Below are 21,862 nucleotides of genomic sequence, written 5' to 3'. Positions count from 1 at the left end.
GGCTGCCCCTGGATCCCTGCAAGTGTCCAAGGCCGGGCCGGACGGGGCTTGGAGCACCCTGAGACAGCGGCAGACGTCCCTGCCCGTGGCAGAGGGCAGGAATGAGATGGACCCTAAGTCTCCCCGGAGCCCAGGCTGTCCTCTGCCGCTGCGTGCCGGCCCCGGGCTCGGCGGGCGCGGGGCGGGCCCGGGGCGGGGCCGGGCCGGCGGGGCCGGGGGGCGGGCGCGGAGCGGCGGCGGCGGCGGCAGAGCGGCGGCAACGGCGGCGGCAGCGGCAGCGGCAGCATGGAGCGGGCACAGAGGATCTTCGGGGGACTCAAGGTGAGCTGGCAGCGCTGCCGGAGGCGCAGCGCCGGGAACGGGCCGTGCACCGGCACCGAGGTGCTGTGCACGGGAGAGGGGAGCGCCCGGGGCGGAGGTGCCCGGTGCGGAGGTGCCCGGGGCTGAGGTGCCCGGTGCGGAGGTGCCGTGCCCAGTGCGGAGGTGCCCGGTGCGGAGGTGCCCGGGGCTGAGGTGCCCGGTGCGGAGGTGCCGTGCCCAGTGCGGAGGTGCCCGGGGCGGAGGTGCCGTGCCCAGTGCGGAGGTGCCCAGTGCGGAGGTGCCCGGCGCGGAGGTGCCCGGGGCGGAGGTGCCGTGCCCGGGGCGGAGGTGCCGTGCCCAGTGCGGAGGTGCCCGGTGCGGAGGTGCCCGGGGCGGAGGTGCCCGGGGCGGAGGTGCCCGGTGCGGAGGTGCCGTGCCCAGTGCGGAGGTGCCCGGTGCGGAGGTGCCCGGGGCGGAGGTGCCCGGTGCGGAGGTGCCGTGCCCAGTGCGGAGGTGCCCGGTGCGGAGGTGCCCGGGGCGGAGGTGCCCGGTGCGGAGGTGCCGTGCCCGGTGCGGAGGTGCCCGGGGCGGAGGTGCCCGGCGCGGAGGTGCCCGGGGCGGAGGTGCCCGGCGCGGAGGTGCCCGGTGCGGAGGTGCCGTGCTCGGCGCGGAGGTGCCCGGGGCGGAGGTGCCGTGCCCGGGGCTGAGATGCCGGGCTCCGGTCGTGCCCCGCAGCCCGAGCGGCCGTACCTGCTCCCTCCGCACGCCGGGGCTGCAGCCGAGTGGGAACGGGGGCACGGCCGGGCCGCTCGCTGGGGATGTACCCCCCGGGAAAGTGCTTGGTGGGCGCTGTCACCCCGCGGTCCCAGGCGGGCTCTGCCCTGGTACTTCCCGCAGGGACGGGCACGGGCTGTCCCGGGTGTCCCGCACATCCCGCCGTCGGAGCGATGCGGGTCCAGGTTCATCCCAGCGGCCGGCCGGGGACACGGCTCTGCCGGGCTGGGGATGCATAGGTGTCCTGGCTGGGGAAAGGGGCAACCTCTGAAGGGCCCTGCATCCCAACCGCTATCGTAGTGTGCTAAAACAGTTGTTTTCTCTTCTGTTTTTTATTTTGTTTGGGGGGATTAATTTTGTTGGTTTTGGGTGCTTTCAGTTGAGTTTTTTTTGTGGTTTCGTTTTGTTCGTTTTTTTTTTTCTTTCTCTTACACATTTAGTTCAGTTATTCTTCAGATACCCATGACACCACTTTGGAGCACTCTCTGACAGCAGGCACCAGTCTTTCACTCTCTCCATGCCCTGTATACTACATCTCTAGTAAGATCATAAGGTAATGTGTTTACTATCCAGATTGTAAAAAAGAGAAGGAAGAAGATGAAACAGCTGTGGGTAGCAATAGTCCTGTATCTGATGGAAGAGCACTGCCTGTGCTGCAGGATTGCTCAGCTCTCTGTGGGCTGTGGTCTTGGTAAGGTGCTATACAGGGAGCAGGTCTGCCAGGTTGGGCTCTTGTAGGATAGTAGGAATCAAGGCAGAGGAGACCAAGAAAAGAGATGTGAGAGTTGTGGTGCTGCTCTGGGAGAACGTGAGTGGTGGCAACTGCTTGTGGCTTTTCCAGAGAAGAAGATTGTCTCCAAAGCCACTAAAAATTTGGGTGGTTTTGCTGCTGTTTGCATCCTCTCCCACACCCAAACCATTTATCTCTCAGTTGAATTTGCACCAGGAAAGTCACAAGTACTTGGAAAGGGCAGTGTGCACAGGTCTGTTTCATGTTTCATTCCATCACTGTGGCTCCCTTTCCAGGAAGCTCATCCATGCAATAGCAGGCAAACCTTGATACCAAGATCCAGGGAGCACTGACAGCTGCTAATGGTTAAAGCCTTTTTAAGTCCAGTTTTGGGAGATGGTGGTGCTTCATCAGCTCCACTAAGAAAAAGGGCAGTTTCACCCCAGTGATTTTAAACTTTTGGCCGAGAGAAGCAACTTAAGTTCTTCTTTCATTTGTGCTTCCACTTTTCCAGTGTGTGGGAGACTGGGATACCAAAGAGAAAGACCTAGGAAAAACTGCAGGGTTGTACTGCTAAGATCAGGCTTCTGTTGTCTGGCTATTGGCAATTATGAGACTGGTTTTCCTGACTCAGGCAGTCCCTTTCAGTCCTGTGAACCTGCTAAGTCAGGCTTGGGGAAAAAAAATGGGCCTGAAGTCAGTTAATGAGCCCTATTCATTTCTCTGGATCCTCTGCCATTGGGAACGGTCAGTTTTGTGTTTTAGAGATGTTTCTGGTAAGTGGAGTAGCTTCAGCCCCAGCTGAATGTGGGGCCGGGGCTGCCTCTGTGTTTTTCAGGAACTCGCTGACTCCCAGTGACTGCAGGGATGAACAGGGAGCTGTGGGAGGACAACTTTGAACCCTGCTTATCGTAGGCCATAAAAGAGCAGAAAAGGTTGATGTCCCTTTGATGTCAACTATCACCCTTTCTGTTCCTCAACCAGAGCAGAGACCGTGTCGTTGCTCACTGCCCTCTTGTTGTAGGCTAGCCCCAGCTTGGGGGCTTCAGGACATGTGGCTGTCTTCTCCTGCAGCTCCCATGTGCCTTGAGCTGTGTTGTGGAGAGCAGAATGGGCACCGGGGTTTCTGGGCTCAGGCCCACACTCTCTTCGGTGGTTGGTGTAGCTGATTTGCAAAATAACCATCAGATGACACCTTGCAGGGCAGGTGCTCATGCAAGGCACACTGTGTGTGTCAGCCTCTCAGAGAAGAGTGGCTGCTCACCCAGCCTGAGTGGTGCCTGTGCTGGCTGTATCCCGGGAATTTGGGTGCATGTCCTGCCCCACTCCCTGTAGCCCTGCAGACTCTCCCTGCCTGTTGTGGGGATGGCAAGTGCACGATGGTGTCTCGAGGATGATGTTGGATTTGGCTTGTCCACTTCTTGTGCACAGCCTGACCCCTGACTTGGCATGAGGCAGAGCCTGGTGCTGCTGAGGCTGCACTGAGCTCAAGTCACACCTTACACAGTGGTACCTTGTGTGCTCAATTCTTTAATAATGGGTACAGGGATGCCCTTGGATAACCTTCCCAGATCCACTTGTCAAACATGGTGACAGGAAGAGGTTGTCTTGGTGCTGCACAAAGTGCCAGGACTCTGTTCATTGCTTTGAAGCAGTGTCTTGCTCCAGCTAGGTGTGGGTATGAGGTCTGTGGTGGGCACATGGCCCTGCCACCCCATGGGATCCATCACCTGTGATGACACAGCCACCGTCACCTATTATTGTCACCCGGAGTCTCATACTGAGGTCAGTGGAGGTTGAGTAGTTGGTGCCAGGAGGGTGGTACTAAAGGCTGCTCAGCACTGAAGCACCCTCCTCTTCCTTAGCCACCAAACCCATGAGTCATTGTCCAGATGTGTAGAAAGCACAAATATTTCCTGCAGTGGAGCACTGGGGCTTGTATTCTCCCATGTTTCTCTTTTAAAGGCTCACCCCATAAAGCATATAACAGGTACATCTCCCAAATGCATTTGTGCTGTCCTGAGGTTTTAGGATAACGCTGTGCTACTTCCACTTCACAACTCTCTCGGGGCACTCTCACCTCTTGCTTCTAAGTGAGCGTTCGAGATTAATTTAGGATGAGGAACTCTTTGTTCCTAACAGCACACTTCCATGAAACCAGTCTTTGGGGAACATAGTTGTTTTTTTGCAGTGATTTGCCATGCTTATCTAATAATTGACAAATTACAGCTGTAACTACCCTGGTTTTCAGCCATTGAGATTAATAGAATGAACCTAAATTACCACCTTTAAGAGACTGATAAATAATCCTGGGCAAAGTCACTGTTAAGGGTTTTAAAATGATGCACCTTTATCAGCTCCCTGATTATCTATTAACGTCTGCTGGAAACCTCACAATAAAAGGGGCAGACTGGCTTTGGTCTTTGTACGTATTTTAAAAAAGACCCTAAAACCACCTAGTACAGAAAATCCTTCAAGTGCCTTAGGTTGAATGGCTCTTTTTATGCCTTGTAATGGGCAAGCTGAGCAGGTAACTGCTCTGCCATGGTCCACTGATCAAACCATAATAGAGAAATTGTGTTGACTGTGGATGAAAATACTTTGAATGTTTGGTTAACTTTTTGCCCTTAATTTCAGTAAAATGAAAATAATCAGACTTGATCTTGGAATGGAACATACTTGTTTGACTACCTTCATTTTGTGTTTGAATTTATTTTTGAAGCATGTAACATCTCAAAGAAAATATTACAATATTTTCAGAGAAGTCAAGCCTGAGCCCTTAAAACTTCTCCTTTTTTAAAAACCTGAACCAACTTGCTGATATCTGCACTAAGGAGTCACATGCTGTGGTTGAGCTGAAACTTTTTTTGCATAAAAGTGGAAACCGCTGGGTTTGGTCTGATGGCCTTGCTGGGGGCTGTCTGCTGAGGACACACAATTTACAGCCTTTTGAACGTTCTTTGAACCCATCCCTCTGGCTTTCAACAAGTCTAGAGCGAAACTGAAAGTTTTATTGCATTACACTCTGGGTTTTTGATGCGCTGGTGGGAGTTCACTGGAGGTGCAGGAGGGACTGAGGGGTTCCTGCACAAAGCTGGTCCTGAGGGTCCTCACTGTACCTGGGAGAAGAACAAAGCTCCTTCCTCAGGAGAGCGTTGGAGAGTTCTGCTGCTTTCTTGTTCTTCATCAGAACAGGTGGTATCACATCCAGCTGGGCTGTGAGAAGGGAAATTATCAATCTGGTCTAGTGGGTGGCATCCCTGCCCATGGCAGGGAGGTTGGAACTAAATGACCCTTAAGTTCCTTTCTAACCCAAACCTTTCTGTGGTTCTATGACCAGTGATCCTGGAATGGTTGAAGGCTCCAGTCCAGTGCTGGTGCAGCCTGTGGTGCTGTTCAGATCCTTCACCAGGTGTTGAGAGCCCAATGTAACATGTGTGCTCTGCTTTCTCTGCAAATAAATCAGAGGGTTTGGAGTGGTAGAGCACATGCACATGGAGCTGTGTGCCAAGGAGCAGAGAGCTCTGGAAGAAGCCCTGGGCTCCTGCATTCACCTGATTTCTGCTTGCTCAGGCATCGTCCCCTGGAGCCACAGTTCAGAGAAAACCCTTTCATCCTTATCTGGGTACTTTCCTTGGCTTAAGGCAAGGTCGTGTCACCCATTTGTATCTGGAAAAGACTTGTACTTTGTTTACCCGAAACAAACAGGCAGGAAGAGAGCTGAAATGTAATCTGCAGTGAGCAGCCTCCCACAGACCTGGAAGGCCCCAGGGTTTGAGAGCAAGGTGCCCAAGGCAGATGAGCTGCTGGGTTGTGCCTCTGCTGATTGCATCCTTATCTGGAGCCCTGTAGGCACACCTTTCCATCTTCTCTTGAATGTCCTTTGGCCATCTAAATAGCATAGATTAGTTCACAGCTGCAGAAAACTCTGCTCTGAAGCACTGGTCTTGAGGAAACCCAGAACTCTTCGGGTTGAACAGCATTGCACAAGGGTTTCTTAGCACTTGGTTTAAGTGCCTCCAGACCCAAAAAAAAAGGCTGGCAGGGGACAAAGAGCCTCTTGCTGATATTGGAGAGGAACTTGTTGCTTTACAAACATCTCACCTGCAGCAGTTGCAGGAGGTGACTTACATAGATGAAAGATGCCATGGAATCTGCTTTCTCATTGATGGAAATGTCATGTTGGGATGTACTTGCAGGGGACTCCAGAAAAGTGTTTGAAGGAGAAGACCTCAGTAGGTTCGGGTTGCTTTGTTTTTAAATCCAAGGTGACCCAATTTCAAGCCTGTAACTCCATCAGAAAGTCATAAGGGCTGTTGAATACCTCAAGGAGTGGATCTTGCATGGTTTGAAATAGGAATTGGAGCTCAAGAGTGGAAAACATGCCAGGCGTCCACATCTGGCAGTGCAGATCATGTTTGTATCCTGTTATTTTATCTGCTGCTTTGTAGGACATTTAGTCCTCATAAGCAGGATTGCACAACTCAAGGAGGGGAGAAAGATCAGGTTTTGCCCTTCTTAAATCTTCCTCTCTGTAGGTTCAGATCGTATCTTAAGGGTAGGAGAAGTGGCAGGGACATGTTTTTACAATCTGCTGTCAGTGGTGTCTCTGGGTGTGTTCATGACTCCTGGGCCAGCTGAGAGATCAAACTGCTAGTGGCAATCCTGAGCCTGCCTCACCTGCATTTTGCATCCCACCGGTGTTTCAGTGGCAGCTTCATGGCCATGATGTGGGGATGGCCTGAGCCCCAGCACTGTCCCTGCCCTGCCTTTGGCAGCCGAAGTGGCCAGTGAAAGCCCTGGCAGTGAGTCAGGTGCCTCTGCCTGCAGGGCAGGTGTGCAGGGCTGTGTGTGGGGCTGGGAGTGAGCTCCTGGGCATCAGTGCATGCCCCAGAGGTGGGCACTGCCAGTCCTGTGCCAGGAGCTCACATCATCTGCTCTTGGACACTGGCAGGCACCACTTACTCAATTTTCTCCCAGCTCCTCGTAGTTATTGTTTGATACATACCCTGACGCCAGAGGGTTTGTGGGTTTTAATTAGTAACCCTGGGAAGTTTAGTTATCCATGCAAATATCCAATCTTCTTCTGAATCCTGCTCCATTCTTACCCTTGGCACCCTGCAGCTATCATCTCTGCAGGAAAATGCATAGATGTTGTAACTAAATGTCCACAATGTTATAAGTAATAGGAACCTTGTTTATTAAGTTTCTAATCTACAGTTTCATTTAGAAAATACAATAAAATCAAATATGTATTTTGTTGGCTATTTCGTTACTTAAAAGAAAATAGTTCTGGAAAGATTGATATCTAGCTGAAACATTTTACAGCTAATATTTTCCTTCCCAGATCGACTTCCAAATCACATTTGTCATGTTTCTCCAAAAGCCCCAGCTGGCTAATAGAAAAAGCTTGCTTTTGCTTTTCTGGATCTCTTTTTCCAAAATCCAGTGTTTCAGCAATAATGGGGAAATAGGGCTTCAGAGTGAAAAGACCTGAGTCACTGTCCCATTTTTAATGAGTAAAAATTTAAGTGTTTTATTTTGAAACCTTGTTGGCTCTATGGGGTAACTAGTTATTATTTTTTACAGCACCTTTGTGCCATGGGACTGACCCCTTGTGTAGGATTAGAGTGCCTGTAAACCCTGATAATACCATGTAATTAACAACCCATCAAGAGCTGATTCTTGGAAGTGAAGTCAAAGTTTTTGTGTAATGACTCTTAGCAAATTAATTAGTGTTTGGCTGCCTGTGATTTCAAGGAGGAAGCAAGCTGGAAAATGAAGGTGTTTGGAATTTGCTTTTTTGACTCCTCCTGAACTCTAAAGGATAGGGCAGTTCCTAAAAATTGCTGGAAACAGGATAAATTTCTAAAGATTCATTAAATGTGTGGGCTGCAGCAGCCATAAAAAATATTCAGACAATACTTAGATATTGCAAAATAAACTTTATAATGATTATATTTCAGAAGTGTTTATATGCCTCCTTGTAATGACTTTGTCCCTGTGTTGGCTACATTTACACCCATGTGAGCACCAGTTACTTCTCTCTGAATTATTGTTGCAGCTGAAGAGTACCTGACCCATTTCTCTTGTTGCAGGTAGAGCTTCACGTCCACCTGGATGGAGCCATCAGACCAGAGACCATCTTGTACTTTGGCAAGTGAGTTGTGGGGGGAAGGAAGCTCTGGGAGCTGCAATTCAAAGGCATCCTCCCTTCTGCTTCTCCAGATCTGTCACAGAGCAGCTCCTGCAGGCAGCAGACCTGGCTGGTGCTGGTTTTGTCTCTGCCCAGACCTGACTGCACAGTGTGAGGACTCTGAGCACACCCCAAAACACACTGGGGCTCCCCAGGTAGCAGGAATGTGACTGGGGTGGTGGTGGGTTTGTGAGCTGGGCAGGCTCAGAGGAGCCACCATGAGAAAAGTCCAGACGATGTCTCATCAAGAGCTGCCCACCTTTGAAGTGTACCCAGGGCACAGCAGAGGTGCTGTATTCTCATTTCTTTTTTCACATTTCTCATCATAAACCAAGTGGAAAGACAGCAGGCCGGGAGTGCTGTCTCGGTGGTGGTGCTGTTCCACGTTTAGGGAGGGAAAACCAGCTTGGGTGCCCTTGCGTGCCCTGCTGCCATGTGCATTTGAATTTGTCTGCAGTCAGGGAGTCACTCTGGTGTGGGGGTGACCCAGGGAAGCACTTGGCAGTGACTTAGAGAAAGGTTGTTTCCTTGACAGAGTCCACGTGCATCTTCCTTCAGTGGAGATTGTGTGGGAAGCATGGGGTGAATGATTAACCTGTGCAAGGGCCTGGCTCCACATTTGTAAGCAAAATAAACAAGATTTCTTCCAGCTGTCACTGATACCCTCAGATCAAGAAGGTGGCAAGGGTAAGGATTTTGGGAAACAGCTCTTAGGCACAGCTCTGGTATTCTGGGCAGGAAGGGAAGTGGTTCTGGTGTCCTGTGAGCCCAGCAGATTCCAAGGCAGTGCAGTCCGAGGGGGAAATATTCTTTCTGGAGTAGCTTTTTCTGCATGGCCTGGCCATACTTTTTGCTGTGTAGTCAGAGGAAGGAGAGTGGGTCAGGGCTGTCCATCCCATCTCTTTCTGGATGCTGGCATGGTGAGCTCAGTCAGGGCTCCTGCTGGTCAGCTGCAGGGCTGGAATACAGGTCCAAATGAACAGAAGAGTTTGTGCTGACTCCCTGGGGCTCTGCTGGGTCCCTCTGCCTGCAAACAGAAAGTGCCAGTGTAGTCTCCCAGGAAAATGGTTGGAGCCCTGAAACCCAGAAGGCACTGGCTGTCTGGGGATCCTGTGCCAGGATCCTTTCTTAGGGCAGAAACCTTCATTGCCTGAGTGTGTCCTGAGTTCTCTCTTATTTTTAACAGCCCTGGCATCTCCCTGAGCTGCCAGCCCTCGGGTGGAGCAAGGCTGTGCTATTCATGGGCTCTAAAACTTACACTCACACACAGGAAAAACCAGTGGGGCAGTGCAGAAGGTTGTAGGGGACTGACTGCCTTAATAACCTCACCCTGGGCACAGAAAGCTGCTTGTGGTCTATTTTTAAAGGTAAAGAGCTGGAAATAATTTTGCTAGTTGCTGTTTGACCACGTACATAGAGCCCCAGGCTGCTGGGATGCACAAGCCCCCTTGGGCAGCGCACTGCTGAACTCAACTGTTTATAGAAACTTTGCCTCTAACTCTGTCAGGTCTGGGTCAGTCTTTGCATCATTCCTGCTCAGCCAAAGGGCTCAGAGCTGTGACAGACCCCTCACAGGGATCAGGTGTCCCCAGGAGAGGTGCCCTTTCTGTGGTGGGATGGTGTGTGTGGTGCTGCCCGTGGCTGGAGGGAGCTCTGAGCAGGACACCGAGGTGGCAGTGAGAACAAACATGTTCCCCTCGGGCCACTTTGCTTCAAGAAAGATCCCACCAACAAGGAGGCTTGGATGGGGCAGCAGCAACTCCAAAAGCCACACTGGCATTATCCACCAGTTCTCCTCATCCAGAAGTGTGATTCCAGTGTGGATCATCCCAAAGCTCTGCCACTGATGCCTGCATGAAGGCACTGCTTCAGGAAGCACACAGAAGAGGTCAGGGAAGTGGCTTTGCTGCAGGAAACTTTCCTGGGGCAGGTGGAGGAAGGTGCAGGTCGGTTCCTGGAGCAGAGACTGATGTGTCAGTGCCATGGAAAGGGCAAGGCAGGGAGGAAAACCGATGCCTTGGCAGCAAAGAGTGTTCCCTGCTGAGTGCCAGCAACTTAATCTGTGCAGATTGCATGTGAGGGCTGAGCGTGGGGCTGGTTTCCTTCCTGGCTGAGTGGGGAAGGAGCAGTGTTTACCAAGCCCAGGGGTCCTTTGGACTGTGTCCCTGCATGGCTCATTGGGATGGTTGCTGGCATTGCAGCACTGAAGCTGTCTGTGGTGTTTTGTCTCTATTAGCAGAATTCTCCCATCAATCAGCTGTAATTCATTGTGGCAAGAAAGAGGATTAAAAACAAATGTCTGGTTATTATTCCAAATTTGTTTTGGCTTGTGCAGGGTACCAGAGGTTGGGGGATGGCAAAGCCTGCCCAAGAAGCTGCAGCACCCTTGGCTGGCAGCCCCTTTCATCTCAGCTGTTACCCCCTTGATCTTGGCTGAAGGAACTCCTTCACCCACTCGGTATTCCAGCTGCTCCTGGGAAAGATGGCCTCTTCCCTCTTGGAAGCATTTTTGTGGGCATTACATGTCTGTCCCTTTGGTGAGAGCAGTTGTTGCTGTTTGTTCCTGTGTGGGAGGTGTTCCTGTCACAGGAGATGCCACCAAGATGCTGGGCTCAGGAAGCAGCTCTCTTGCAGGAGCTGCTGGCGCTAAACCCATGAGCCACGACACCTCTGCCTGTGTGATCTCAGGCCTTAGAGCATCTCCTTGACTTTTCAATCCTTTGAGCCTGCATAAGTGGAAATTAACTTTTCTAAAGAATTTTGGCAATTCTGCTGCTATGTCTAGGAGGTGCCAAGAAATAATCCAGAGCCCCTTTAGATGAACTCCTTCTTAAGCTTAAAATGTGCCCTGGCTGTGTTCCTGCCGGGTCAGCCTGGGCTTGTATTTTGGTTTGTTTGTGCTTTGCCTTCCTCTCTGCTGAGATTCAGGGCTCCATCCATGAGGAGATTCTGGAAGGACAGCGTGTGCTGTATCTTTCCTGTGAGGAAATGGTGGTCGATGCTGCCAGCTTTGGATGGGATTGGTGTATAAAATGGGCTGATTAAAAACGCGATAACCTTCCCTGTCAGTAACATGTGACTTTGTTTCCAGGAAAAGAGGCATCCCTCTCCCTGGGAATACTGTTGAGGAGCTCATGAGTTATATCAGCTATGACACACCACTGACACTTCCCAAGTTTCTAGAAAAATTTAATTATTACATGCCTGCCATTGCGTAAGTACCCTGCTTTTTGCTTTTTCCCCCTCAACCCTTGCAGGACCCCTTGGCTCAGCCTTGGAGGTCCCCTGTGGGTCCTGAGGGTGACAGATCCCACTGCCATCCCTGCAGGGGTGACCGTGAGGCGGTGAAGAGAATTGCCTACGAGTTTGTGGAAACAAAAGCCAAGGAAGGAGTCAGCTACGTGGAGGTCCGGTACAGCCCTCACCTCCTGGCCAACTCTGGTGTGACTCCCATCCCCTGGGGGCAAGCTGAGTGAGTGATCCTGCTGTGCTGGGGAGCTGGTGGGTGGCTGGTTGGGCATGGAGAAGGCATCCCCATGCCAGTGAGCCACTGTGCATTCACAGGCTGCTGTAACAAACCTCCTCTCTCCTCCTGTGCAGTGGGAGCCAGCATGCTTCCACCTCTCTCTCCCATCCATAGGGTTATTCATCCTAAATACCTCTGTGTGCTGCAGTGTTTTAACATCCCTTGCTCTGGGCACCGAGTTCTGCATGTGCAGAGCAGCTGTGCTCAACCATCTGGCTGAAGCCCTTCTCTGTGAGAGGGAAAGAAATGTCCACGTATGGACTGCCTGACCACAAAATGGGAATTTGAGCTGGCAGAGGTGGTGGGTGGTGCTGGAGGAAGGTTATGGTCTGATCTCTTCCTTTGATGTCCTCCCCTCTGTGATATGGGCCTCTCAATAATTCAATGCTGTGCTCTGGAGCCCCTCCAAAGTGTGCTGTGGTAGGTGCTGAGCCCTGGGCTTGCCCCTGCCTGGCTGCAGAGAACTGTGTGCCCTAATGAGTTCCTCTGGCAAAAGAGGGGGTTCTTCTGCTCAGGCAGGACGGGCACCCAGTTCCCCAGGGCCTTTCTAAACCCTAGTGTCATCTGTGCCTGCCTCAGTGCTGGTGTCTGGCAACGGGTGTGAAAAGTGCTCTGGGTGGTCTCATTGGGTGGGTGGAACCTGGGGCAGCCTTGTCCTCCCAGGGGATGCTGGGCTGGAGCTGTGGCTCCTGCCTGCCTCCCTGGCAAGTGTCTGGCCTCTTGCTGATGGCTTTTCTTCCCTGCAGGGGAGACCTCACTCCAGATGAAGTGGTTCAGCTCGTAAATCAGGGACTGAAGGATGGAGAAAGGGATTTCCACATCAAAGCCAGGTCTATTCTATGCTGCATGCGCCATATGCCAAGTAATGTATTGCAGCTCCCCTGCTGCTCTGCTCCCCTTCCCTGAGGCGTGGTGGGGGGATGTCCCTGGGTCTGGGGCCCTGCAGGATTGTGGGGACAGCCCCAGTCTGAGGGTCTGAGGCAGGACCAGACAGTGCTGAGGAGATTCTGGGGGTCCTCTGCTCCTTTCACTGTAGGGCAAGGGTCTGCTGGATGCAGGAGTGGGGGTCTGTGGGTACAACCAGCATCTGAAAGGTCCTGCTCGAGAGGCAAAAGGGGCTCTTCTGTCCTCTCCTGGGGGAGCTGTGATCTCTGCTCCCTGCCCAAAGGCCAGAGCTCACCTTGGGCCAGTAAAGCCATTGGCACAGTGAGCACTTGTATCTGCCATGAGTGACAGGGGGTCTGAGAGGAAATGGTCATGGAAGGAGGACCAGGCATAGCATCTCACACTTCCCTGCTCATGGTCCTACAGCAGGATGCTCCTTCCTTAGCCTGGGTCATGGGACAGCCAGAGAATCCTCTGCCACCAGCCAGTCTCTGCTGGCGTAAGCTGAAAATGCAAGGCAGATATACTTAAAACATATATAAAATGTTTTTTATAAAATCAGCAGCTCTGACAAAGAACTTTGTTGGTAACAAAGGTGCTGTGAGCCAGAATAGGAAGAAAACCCAATTTCCAGCATTTCAACGGGCTGCTGAGTTTTGCAGGCATCTTCCTTTAGGGAAGGATGCAGCCAGGGAGGGGCTGTGTGACAGTAGATATTTTATGTGAAGATTTTGTTCTGAGTATCTTCATATCTCACAACAGTTTTATGTAGGCTTAGTAGGGTAGATGGTGGAAAGATTTTTCCCAGTGAGTACATGATTAATTTGTGTCTAAAACTGTGAAAAATCATATTCTTGGAAGCTGGTAGGTTTGAGAGTGGTTTTTTTTTTTTTCCTGCCTTCACAGTCAACACCAAACAATACTTTGAAAACTTGATCGTTGTATTTAATTTCTGGTTTCTAGGGAAACAAAAGTTTTTCTTTGTAGAAACTGGAGAGCTGTAAGGCACAGTCACTCTGATCTGCAGTTACAGTCCCTGCCAGTGCACAAGTGGTAAAGGCAGGAGGTGGCAGGAGCATCCAAGGGTATGTGCAGCCTGCACTTCACTGCCACCAGCAGAGGTGGCATTCTCATATCTGTGTCCCAGGGCACCAGCTGATACCCAGAGCCAGTGACATGCTTGATAAAGAGTCTGTAGCAGTGCATTCAGGATGTGCTGCACAGTGAGAAGCCACCCTGTAATTAATGAACTGTTGAGAGAAAGGCAGAGATACCAGCCAGAACTAACTCATATTAAACTTGTTAATAAAACAATGACTCTAACCCAGCAAGTTGGAAAATGGTGGAAAACAAAATAGATGCACACATCATCCTGGTGTGTTCATATGAATTGGGATTGTCTGTACACAGCAGGTGCATGTTAATTATTAACACCACTGTTTATCTCTGTTTCTTGGCCTTTCTGCTAAGGTTAAGTGCTGTGTGAGCTGGTAGATGCAGTTTCTTTCTCAGAGGTTATCTGTCCTGGCCAGAGAGAACTCTGAAGCAGTTGTTGGCCACTAGTTAGTGTCTTTCTCACTGATGGCAAATAGATAAAACTTCAGCTCCTTCCCACCAGGAGTAGAATCCTTGGGAGAGTCAAGCGTGCCCTACAGCAGGGCAGGGATGGCTGTAGTACAGGGGCCCCCAGAGATCCCTCCCAGCAGAGTCTCCTCCCTGACACGGCTCATCTGGTGGGACAGTTCTTGCCTTTATCCTCACCTTGCCCAGCCCCAGAAGGGGTGAAAGCTCAGGATTGAGGGATTTCTCCAGCTCACCATATTACAGCCCCAGGGCAGTGCAGTTCATCTTACCTCGAGCCAACTGCTTGGAAGTTTTTAAATTAATTTTCCCCCTGCCTGAAGTGAGCAGAAAAACGTGGTGAGAGCAGTTTTATAGCTGGTGAATGCATTTGATTTCCCTTTCATTGAAAACAGGCTGATCAGTTGACAGCTTTTATTTGCCTGAAGATCACAGTGATGACAGACCTTTCTAGGAGTTTGCCAGCTTTCTTTTTGAACATCAAAATTTGGGAAAGACTAAAGGAAATAGCTCTAGCCTTTTAGTTATAGCACCAGGATTTGTTTAGAAAAGTGCTGAAGGTGTGACCCTTACGAATGCTTCCTCCTGAATCCTGGTGCTGCCTCTTCCAGGCTGGTCTCCAGAGGTGGTGGAGCTCTGCAAGAAGTATCAAAATGACTCTGTGGTGGCTGTTGACCTCGCTGGAGATGAGACCCTGAAGGTGGAGGATTACTCTGAGCATAAGAAGGCTTATGAGGTTTGTGGAATAAGTTTCTAAAAAGAAATTACAAGAAAAATATATGTTTTGAGGAGATGTGTGTGAAAGGACACTTTTCAAACTGCAAACAGCTGGGACAGATTAAAAATTCGTTGCAGCTATTAAAAACATTCAGTTAAATAGCAGAACTATTTGTTTATATTTCCTAAATGATTAATGGCAGGCATCATTGCTGAAACATGGCCTTAGAGCTGGGGCTTGGCACGTTACCTTGTAGCGCTGAGGGTGACATGAGTGACAGGGAGCCCAAATCAGCCCCCACCCCACTGCTGTTGGCTCCTGGGGCTTGGTGAAACCACAGCCAAGGCTGGAAGAGACTGGACTTTCCAGTCTGGCAGAAATCACCCGAGGAGCAGAGGAGAAGCTGCACATTTGCAGGGCTTTTATCTGATCATCTGGAATGCAAACGCTGGAATGGCTTTGGGAGCTCTCACCAAACCTCAGCCTTGGCAGCAGCTGGAAGAGGGGAAACCCTCGCTCCTCTTTGCTGATGGAAATTTGGGGTTGTTAGTCCCCACCATCAGTGGAGGGAGGAGGAGGAGGTTGTGCACCATCACTGACAAAAAGGGTGGTGGTTTGCAAGCAGTGCACAGGTCTGAAAGTACGTGGGGCTTCCTTGGGGTCTTCACCCCATCAGTGGGAGCTGATACAAGGCTGGCCTGCACTGCTGGGCTGAGTGAACAGGGTCGTTATAAACAATGACACGGGAACAGGGGTTCATTTACTGATGGCAAGGCAGTCTCATCCTGCCCTGGCGGGCCAGCAGTACCCAGGTCCAGCCTCCTCTGTCTGAAGGATGCATCTTGTCTCTGTGCCAGGGGCTCTCTCAGGCTCTGAGATGCTGAGGCAAACCCCCCTCCTATCCCTATTAAAGTACAGAAAAACACTCCTGAGTGCAAAGCCCTGAAGGACTGTCTGTGGAGAGCGTCTGCTGCAAGATGGGGCTTGCAGCCTGCCTGCTGCTGCCAGCTGGGTGGCTCTTCTCCAGCAAAGCAGGAGCCAGGCTTCCCTCCAGGCTCCATGGCTCCCCAAAGCCCAGGTGGCCTGTGACCCCCTGGCAAAGAAATTTTCAGGATGATCACGGAGCTGCACCCAAAGCTGTGCTCGCAGGGTCCTTAGGGCTGGGCTGCCTCCACCCCCAGCCCCTTACAGGAGGGAGGTGCTCAGTTTCAGAGCATCTGACACTGTCTTCATCTCTGCCATGGGGTGCTTCTGCACCCTCCCACGTGGCTGCAGCTGGCCAAAAAAATTTAGAAATTCCAAAGCGTGAAACTGCTGCAAGTTTCATGCAGAAAGGCAAGTGGGTGGAGGAAGAGGAGCTCAGAGCTTGCTGTTGTCTGGAGTGGAGGCAGTGGTGAACTCACCCAGTATTAAAAGCCCATGAAGAGCCTGGCTGGGCTCCAGTGGAAGATAACCAGGATTTTTAAGTGTCTCTCTATGTGACATTACTGAGCTCTTGCAGCCCTTGGATTGCAAGGCTTGTGATCTGTGGGCTGTTGGCACAGGAGCCTTGCTGTGCCCCCGAGAGCAGTGCCAGCCCCTGAGCTTGGTGACCTTGCTGCAGGTGATGGGACAGGAACAGGTTGTCCCTTGTTTTGCAGGAAGCTGAGAGGTGTGGGATCCATCGCACTGTCCACGCTGGGGAGGCCGGCCCGGCTGCCATGGTCAAGGAGGTACCAGGAGTTCCTGACTGAGGGCAGGGAGGGACAGGGGTGTGACGTGTCCTGCACTGGGGAGAGACATCCCAGTCCTCCCCATACCCGTAGCAGAGCGAACACTGGGGGCATGGGCACAGATCTGACCTGATGGTGGAAAAGGACACCCCAGCGGCCAGCTCAGCAGTGTGGGTTGTACCTGCAGTGGGATGGGGTGTCTGGGCAGGCAGGGGCTGAGCTGTGCTTGGCGGCTCTGAGTGCTTTTCCTGTGCTCTCCAGGCAGTTTATGTCCTGAAGGCCGAGCGTGTTGGCCATGGATACCATGTTGTGGAGGACCCTGAGCTCTACAAGGAGCTGCTGAAAATAAAAATGCATTTTGAGGTAAGGAGGTGTGGTGGGAGTGTGACAACCAGGTAGCTGCTGTCTGAGTGCAAAACAAGCCCTCACTTGGGCTGTGCTACAGCCAAGGACAGGACCTGACACCCAAATGCTGACCACATGTAAAGTGATGTTGTGTTTAGCCCAGATGCCCTAAGCTCCACAGGAAAAACCTTGGGGACAAACCTGTCTCTTTGCTGGGATGTGCTGCAGGGAGCACTGCTGAGCACAGCGGCTTGGAGCAGAAAGAATGGATCCTTGTGTAGCCAAGGCTAAATTTTGGAGGGTTTATTCACTGATTTTTACACCTCAAGCCTGAAGGCTCATCCTTCCACAAATCAGGCTGCTGTACCAGAGCAAGTCTGGTTGGAGGGTGGAAATGCCTGGGAGCTGCAGTGCATGTAAGGATTTCTTTTGCTTTTCCCCAGAATGGACATATCCAGCTAATAGAGGGAATATGTACTTAATGCAAGTGGTTTCATAACTGTGCTTGGCACAGGGCTGGTGCCTGACTGGCCATGGGCAACATCCCACTGACCCCTGTCACAGTCATGTGGGCTGTGGGCTCCTTGCATCCATGTCCTGGGACATGCCCTGCTCTGTCAGTGTAGTGCTGAGGGGCAGCTGTGACCAGAGCTCTAATCTGGTTTAACCAGTGTGCTGAGCTGTGTGTCCACAGCTGGGGTTCAGATCCATGTGGCTGATTCTGGTTTTCATGCTTAACTCTCCCAAACAGGTGTGCCCTTGGTCCAGTTACCTCACTGGAGCATGTTCTCCGGACTTCACCAAACACCCTGTAATACAGTAAGACTTCTCAATTATGTGAAATTTCAAATAACCAGGATTTGGGTTGATGGCAGCTGCTTTATTGCTTTACAAAGCTAAGGCACATCTAATTATGTAGGGCAATGTGGCACATCCATGTCCTTTGGCACGGGAGAGCCTGGTGCAGCTGGAGGGGTGTGGGGGTCCCTTAGGGAGGCTGTCCTGTCCCTCCTGCCCTGCTCTCAGCTATGGGGCACGAGATGCTGCATGCCAGGCACTCCTGGCAGGTCAGTGCAGAGCCATGGGGGGACAAACTGAGCCTTGTGCTTTTCTCCAGCAGTGCCAGCTGCAGAGACAGCCCCGAGGTCTTTGCTTTTGCTGCATTTTACCCTGAGAGCTGCACAGTATCTCACCTGGTGTTCTGCCCACCAGTTCAACCTGATTTCCTTACAGATTTAAGAAGGATCGTGCCAACTATTCCCTAAACACAGATGACCCCCTCATCTTCAACTCCACCATTGACAAGGACTATGGCATTGTGAAGGAACACATGGGATTCACTGAGGAGGAGTTCAAGAGAGTTGTAAGTTGACCTTAGCTGGGTGCTCTGCTGGTGTTTCAGTGCAGCCCAGAACAACCTGCTGGTTTTTCTTTTTAAGCTGAAGAATTTTTAATGGAAACCAGAAAATTCCACTCTGGCCTTGTAAGGAGGAAAGTAGGACCAGGCTCAAAGTACATATCCCAAAAATTCCAGAGTATTTGAAGACCTTTGCTTTGTGCTGGTCTCATTTCTCCTGGGACTGCTGCTATTGATGGGCCAGAGCAGTTGGCATGAAATAAGGCCGTGGAAATGAATCTGAGAGTGGAAACTTTACACTCTCCCTCGCCTGTTGCTGCTCAGAGCCAGGTGCTGGGATGTGCACAACTGTGTGTTCATGTCTGATGTGTCTCCATGTCCCTGTGTTCCCCCTCTGCCTCCTCAGAACATCAACGCAGCCCAGTCCAGCTTCTTACCTGAGAAGGAGAAGCAGGAGCTGCTGAACAAGCTGTATGAAGCCTATGGGATGGTCCCCAACGCATCGTGACCCGTCCCTGGGAGCCAGCGTGGAGCAGAGCCCTTCACCTGTGCCTGACTCTCCTCTGTGCCAGTGGGAGCACTGGCAGGAGGTGCCCAGAGTCAGTCTCTATCCCTGGCAGCCCTGTGCTGACCCTTACAGTCCTCATCAGAATCATACTATCACATACACCTACTTGTACCCCACAAACTCTCTCCTGAATGGATCTCCAGCTTCCTATCCTGCTGCTGTGCAAGCAGACTGGATCTGCCTGCTGGCCTGACTCCCTCCTCCACCTGCTGGTGTTTCTGTACTGCAAATACAAACAGAACCTCCCCTGCATTTTTCCCCCCCTCTTTCCCTGTTTTACCTGTCCTGCCCCACTGACCTGCCTGGCCCTTGCTTGCAGTGCTGAAATAACCACTTTCAACTCTGGCTGTGGCCGGGGTAATCTTCACCTTTCCAGGGAAGAGGTGTGCTAGTGCTGGCAGGGACCTTTTCAGACACAGAGGCTTTATTCCTGTCCCTGTGGCTGGGAGGGTTTGGTCACAGCTATATTTACCCAGGGTTAGTCTTGTACTAACAAGACTGGAACAAGAACAAGCTGAAAGCTGGTGCCCCTGCCTGTGCACAGGTCCGAAGGGCATTTAAAACAAAATGCAATTTTTTTTGGCATCCTTTCTTGGACAAGAACTCCCATGTATCAGGCCTGCCAATGTCACTGCTGCAGAAGTGCACACCTTGGGCTCAGCCCCCAGCTGTGCTCACAGCTGGCCATGACCATGCTCACACATGCATAGGAAGTTGGAACATAATTTTATCACTTTGGGCCAAAATCTGCCTTCTGGGATTTTCCCCACTTTTTTACTCATCTTGGAGAACTCCTGTGAACTGCAGTTTGATCTTCCTCTTACCTTTGTTTAGGACTTGGAAAAAATGTGATTGATTGCCTGGTTTAACGATTCTGCCCTCTTTCTGATTTGACACAATCATTAGGCACTCTTAAGGCTGAATAAGTAAATTAACTTGGACCCAATGTCACACACTGACACGGGTCCCATCTGATTGCTTCTCTCACACAATTATGACACTGGCTAGAATTCTGATCCTCAGTTTGGTGGAGAATTTATACAGAGAAACTCACCAAAAATTCCTTCGTGATTTTATGGCATTATAGTGTTTTTACTCAATAAGCAATAGAGCTGTGCATCCAGAGAAGAGACCATTGTTTTCTTACCTGAGTGTGTGGTGTGCTTTAGCATCCCAGGGGTCTGCCAGGATGCTCACTCCAAAGATACTGTACCAAAAAGTTGCCTTTGACAAGAGGCCATGGTCACTGTTGCCACAGACAGACCATGGACTGGTCCAGTCTCAGCCAGCAGTGATGGTGTGCTGGGAGTATTTCCATTCTTTGTGGGCTTCCCTATTATGGTCTTCAGAGTAAAATACTCATTTCTGAAGTACGTGGTGCATATATACACATAGATAGATAAATGAAAATGAGAGAGTGATTTTCTTACTTTTATAAAGCAAAAGATAAAGTATCACTTTTAGGGACATGATTGTGGTAAGAGACAGGTCTTTTTTGGGCCTGAAAATTATTTCTGAAGAAGAGTTGCTTATTTGGATTCTGGACAGTTGATTGTTAATCCTGTTTAATAAAATAACACATTTATATTAAAAGAGAAATCCTTCTGCCTTTCTGTTCAGGGGTGACAAGGGCTGTGGCCTGTGGTCCTTGACCCCTGCTAGACCACAGGGGTTCACTGATAGGTGTCATGGGGGCTTTGGTAGCTCCATTGCTGCCATCTCCTGTTGCCAGGTTGGAGCACTTTGCCAGCCAGAGGGAAGCCTGCTCCCTTGCCAGACAGCCAAGTTGGATTTATGGCTGCAGGTTGTTCCAACCTCCTCTGTCCTTTTCCCTTCAGTAATCCAAGGGCTGTGTACCACTGCTAGAGCAGCAATGCCATCACGGGGTATTCGCACCTTTCCAGGTGTTTATCAAAAGCTGTCACTTTTTTTTCCCCGTCTCCTGGGTTTTGCAGAGTTGTTTGATGCTCAGAACCAAAGAGGGGCAGTCTGGGCTGCTGGGTTACACTGTCAGTGTGGGCAGGGGAGTGTTTGCCCAAGGGTTTTTGGGTCATTTAGTGCTTGGTTAGACTTTGACAGGTCTGGCTGAAAAGAAGGGCTCGGAGCATCCCTGTGCTCAGCAGCTTTGCAGATCGGGATGTGGCTGGATTAAGGCAGTGCCCTTGGCCCTGCAGCAGTCAGTGACAGTGGCTGAGCTGGCTGTCACTTGCAGGGGGAACCCGATGCCTTTCACCCATCCCCTGAGAGAAGCTGGCCAACAGCTTCCTACTCCTCTGTCTAAATATACTTCTGAAACAGATATTTTCTGACCAGGGAGAGCTAAGATTAGCCCCCATTTGACTGCTGGAGGTCTTGTGTGGTGCTCAGTCCTTCCGCACTGCCTTTCAGCTCTGTGCTTGTGTGTGTGTGTGTGTGTCAGCATGAGCCAAAATTACTCTTCTGTGGTAAGCAGAGCTGGAAATGGGGCTTAAAGACACAGTTGTGCAGCCAGCCAGGCCCAGGAGCTACCTGCTGGTTTGCCCCTGGGCATGGGAAGTGGGAGCAGGCCCTTGGCTACTGTCTGGGCATGGCTCTGCAATGACACCCAGCCACTCCAGGAGCCCTTTGCCAAAGCAGCAGCCACAGCCACTGCCTGGCCACCAAAGTCTCCTTTCCTGTGGGGGCTGGAGCTGTGGACACCTCTGTGCTCACCCCATGGCCATCACTTCTCACAGGCAGTTCCCTCTGGCAGTCGCTTCTCTGCTGATTTATGGCCTTGTTTTGGCTGATAAATCTCAAACTTGTAACATTCAGTTCTTCCCTAGACTGTTAGGGAGATGCTTGTCTTTGTGTCACCAGTGGAGAGTTTCCCAGGTCAGCTCTGCCCTGTCCCTGTGCTGGTGGTCAGGCCCAGTCAGGCTGCTCCATTGGGATCAGTGAAACACCAGCAATGTTCCTGTAGTTCCGTAGAGGGAAAACACCTCTTCCCACTGGCACCAATCCTCCAGGTGCCTGGACAGTAAATCTGGGAAAGTGCGGGCTGACTTTTATAGTCTGTGCCCAACTACATCTGCCTCCATCAGTGTGCTGCAAACCTATGGGGTTTCACAGACACAAACTCAGGGGACTCTTCTTGCACAGCTCTGTGTCTCCCTATGAAACCACCCCGCAAAATGAAGAAGAAACATCCA

General features: G+C 51.2%; 1 protein-coding gene across 2 annotated transcripts; it reads left to right on the top strand.

Annotated features, from left to right (window-relative positions):
- Window positions 1-260: 260 nt before the first annotated feature.
- Window positions 261-20,291, top strand: ADA (adenosine deaminase). 2 transcript variants are annotated; one of them, XM_066199104.1, is made up of 11 exons: window positions 261-321; window positions 7,903-7,964; window positions 11,092-11,214; window positions 11,329-11,472; window positions 12,273-12,388; window positions 14,604-14,728; window positions 16,351-16,422; window positions 16,684-16,785; window positions 17,519-17,586; window positions 18,001-18,130; window positions 18,531-20,291. In XM_066199104.1, the coding sequence occupies exons 1-11, from the start codon at window positions 286-288 to the stop codon at window positions 18,630-18,632; spliced, it is 1,080 nt and encodes a 359-aa protein (XP_066055201.1). In that variant the 5' UTR covers window positions 261-285; the 3' UTR covers window positions 18,633-20,291. The 2 variants fall into 2 exon arrangements, with proteins under 2 accessions (XP_066055201.1, XP_066055202.1); XM_066199105.1 differs by lacking the exon at window positions 261-321 and adding an exon at window positions 1,498-1,627.
- Window positions 20,292-21,862: the final 1,571 nt, after the last annotated feature.

Source organism: Chamaea fasciata, unplaced genomic scaffold (genome assembly GCF_029207755.1).
Source record: "Chamaea fasciata isolate MVZ Bird 193981 ecotype frontalis unplaced genomic scaffold, bChaFas1.0.hap1 SCAF_17, whole genome shotgun sequence".
NCBI classification, from domain to species: domain Eukaryota; kingdom Metazoa; phylum Chordata; class Aves; order Passeriformes; family Sylviidae; genus Chamaea; species Chamaea fasciata.
Note: the sequence above shows the minus strand (reverse complement) of the source record. Positions and strands in the feature narration are given on the sequence as shown.